The sequence below is a fragment of the Chanos chanos genome, chromosome 2 (genome assembly GCF_902362185.1).
Source record: "Chanos chanos chromosome 2, fChaCha1.1, whole genome shotgun sequence".
In the NCBI taxonomy this organism is placed as follows: domain Eukaryota; kingdom Metazoa; phylum Chordata; class Actinopteri; order Gonorynchiformes; family Chanidae; genus Chanos; species Chanos chanos.
The window spans coordinates 49,719,502-49,722,896 of record NC_044496.1 but is presented as its reverse complement, the minus strand read 5'-3'; the positions used below and the strand labels follow the sequence as shown (position 1 = coordinate 49,722,896).

At 40.7% G+C, this 3,395-nt stretch overlaps 1 protein-coding gene across 1 annotated transcript; it reads left to right on the top strand.

The window, feature by feature from the left end:
* Nucleotides 1-792, top strand: tmem271 (transmembrane protein 271). Its single transcript, XM_030765488.1, has one exon. It carries the CDS (start codon nt 1-3, stop codon nt 790-792), a length of 792 nt encoding a protein of 263 aa, XP_030621348.1.
* The last annotated feature ends 2,603 nt before the right edge of the window (nt 793-3,395 follow it).

Below are 3,395 nucleotides of genomic sequence, written 5' to 3'. Positions count from 1 at the left end.
ATGAAGTTGAGTGGGAAAGGACTGTGCACCATCGTCTCCAGCAGCCTGCTTTTTGTCTGTGCCGTGAGCGCCGTTGTCGTCGGATTCAAATGCATCTCTCTGGGCTCCAAAGTCAAAGTGCATTTCCACCTTGGGACCGCAGCTGGGGCTTTTTACTCGGGAATACTTGTCGGACTCGGTCAAGTGCTGCTGGGGTTAGCACTGGTTTGTTGCAAAGGGAAGCCGGGGTGTCGGAATTTCTTTCTCTTAGGGATCTTGGTATTCCTACTGGGAGTTCTCACCGCCTTCTCGGGCGCCGTGGTGGACGGAGACACAGTGTCGCTGGTGGATCGGAAATATTCTCACTATTGTTTGGGCTCTGTGGATGTAAAGCCCATATGCGAGCAACTAAAGGATTATCAGAGGGGTCTAGTCATATCCACTATTCTCAACACGTTGGAATGTCTCCTGGGGCTTATGAACTTGGTTATAATAAAGAGGTATAAAACAGCGCAGTTCTACAGGAGGCGTCATGCGCAGAGGCAGCGAGCTGGGGCTATTCTTTTCAACGAGGAGCGAGACTTTACCGTGGCTGAATTCCAACCGGTGTCTTACATCAACCTAGGTGTATTTCACGTGTTTGATGAGGCTGGCGTGGAAGTACAGTGTGGGGGGCACCCATCGATTGAACTCCCCGGCTACTCGCCCACGGATCCCGAGCTGAACCATTCTTACCCCTTCTCGTACCCACTTCCAAACGAGTTACCGCCTGCTTACGAGGACATATTCCCTGGAGAAGCAAGTAATAAATAGCAAGTGCGATCAAAAAGTTATAAAATGGGCTCTGCATTGTGCAGTGACAATCACTGTTTCCCCCTCGAATTTCACACATAAGAATAATTTAGGAATAATTACGTTAAGCGTTCAGGCTGAGAAGAGTATAAAGATTATAATCCTTCATTCATGGTGAAAGCAGACTCGAGTTCATAAATAATTTTTCCTAAGAACTGGCTGTCTTTGGTCATCTGACAGCATACATGATACGAATGTTATCAGTGATCTATCTAACAAAACTAAGACAGTGGAAATTCTACGCAGATGTGAAATTAACATAGAAACTGTAACGTGTTGAGATCATTTAAATATCAATGCAACATTTGTTCAGATCTCTGATTGTGCACACATCTTTTGATCATGTAGTTTGTTGGTGTTATTCTACTGTTTCCCTTCATACGCTGAGAAAATGAATAAAAGTGTACGTACTCCTCACGTGCCCTAGATATTTAATCGAAACTAAAACAAAGTCATTTACCACAATTTTGCTATTGTTAAGTTGTACATGGCATTGCTGTGGTTTTCTGGCCCACTTTGTTTACCGTTGATACGTCTAATTTAGGCCACCGACATCACAAAGCAATACCTTTACACAGTGCCTGGCTAATGAAATGCACACAGTTCTTAAAAACAATTCGATTCTCCAGACGTTTTTTGTCTGAGGGCGATGTTATGTTCCAGCTGTTCAAAGTACTCACATTTAACAGACTTTTAGCTTTGCAAACATTATCAAATATAATTCACTGTGACCTGGTTGATTGGAGCGCCAGAAAAAGATCATGACTGTTTCCCCAAGACTTCATTTGACTGGAAAGATTAACCTATCCGCATGCACTTCACGCTTTGTGCAGATGTGATTAAGCTGTTTAAAAAATTAGCTCAGACAAAAAAGTAAAAAAAAAAAAAGCTTTTTAAGTTAAACGATGTCTTATGCAGTTAAGAATGATGTTCTAAAATTCCCCTTTTACCCCCCACCCGTTTTATCACACTTTCTGATACACTTGCAGGTGTTTGTTTGACTTAAGGATGTTGCTGAAAAAGAGTGTGAGAGATCAAAGGTGGCAGAGGGTAGGGTATGCACAGCTAGATGCCTACTATGTGCAAGTGACAATGAAATAAACTTTGTGGGTGACTCTCCTGTCAGCAACAAAGCTACATTTGGGCGTTGCGGGTTTCATAACATTCCAGTTGTGCTTTTAAGTTTTTAATGATCGCATTTAAAACAGTAACGCACTGACTTATTTGGTGCATTTTCCTTAAGTGGAAGGGAATGCAGAGCTGTGTTTTTTTCTGTCAGTTTCTCTGCAATATGGCCATTTTGTCTCCTTTAACTGCTGCATCAGTGCAGCGTCTACGGAGCTGATGAGATCACTGGGACTTATTGAGTTAAAGTGCAAAGAAATGCTAAAACAAAAAAAAAAATTCATATTTAATGGCATTTGTTCCAGTTCCCTACTTGAACCTCTGAAAAACATTAAATGGCTCTTGTGTGGATAGTGTTGAGAATTCTTGTGAGATTGGTCCTGAGAACAGGTGGCAACAGTAAGGAATGGCTTAAAAATGTTGCCAGGACCTGAAAAAGTGTACATGTCCACACAATGCACCTGGCTTGTTTATAAATGTGAAATAAGTGAGATTGTCATTAAGCTGTTCTATGGCGATAACACAAAGGTTTAATTTAAATAGTGGATTTAATGCACTTTCTTTTTCCTCCCTCCCTTAGATATTCTGCTTTATTTATTCTTCAAATTACCATGACCATAAGTTATAACATGCCTGTCAGTTTATTTATTTTCTCACAATAAATCATTTATTTTTGTCATAATAGTTTTGGAAGCACAAAAACTACCACTTTTCGTCCAATGAATAAGTAGACACGAGAGAATAACACAGGAGTAGTTGAGCAGGGGCATGGTTGGATGCATGCTATCTATCAGGGTGCTTCTGAATTTTGCTGTGTTTTATTTGATTACAATTTAGAATGGAACAAAGGATCCTGACAGTACATAGTGACTTAGCCAACATTAGCTAACTTTACCAGGAGGCTCAAAACTCTCTAGCTGATGCTGATAGAATAAGCTCGACCCTGCAGCTGAGGCGACCAGATCTGAGCTTTAGTTGCCTCTTAGCATTGCTAACCAGTATTGTAATGGCTGTGCTGAACAATGTTCATTCACCATCAAGAAGCACCTATTGTCAAATTAGATAATTACATAAAGCATTCAATACATCATATAGATCATGTTTAATTTCTTGCTGAAAAAAGAGCACCGGATTTTATTTCAAGCCACGCCTCCATATGTCACCTCAAACAAACAAACAAACAAAAAAAAATTGTGGATTTTATGATCAGTCCTCATTAGCAGCATAGAAACCAGCTTATCCATTCTGCATAACCTTTTTACGGTCTACAGGTATTTCAATTCTCAGATCCGTTTCTCAAGGTCCTTGTGGTTTTGATCCTCTGGGTGTAAGGTATACTGTACTAATACGCTTTTGGCTTCTGAAATATTTCTGCATCGCTCTCACAGTCCTGGCCCCTGTCCACAGTCCTTACATTAATATTGTGCCTACTGTACTCT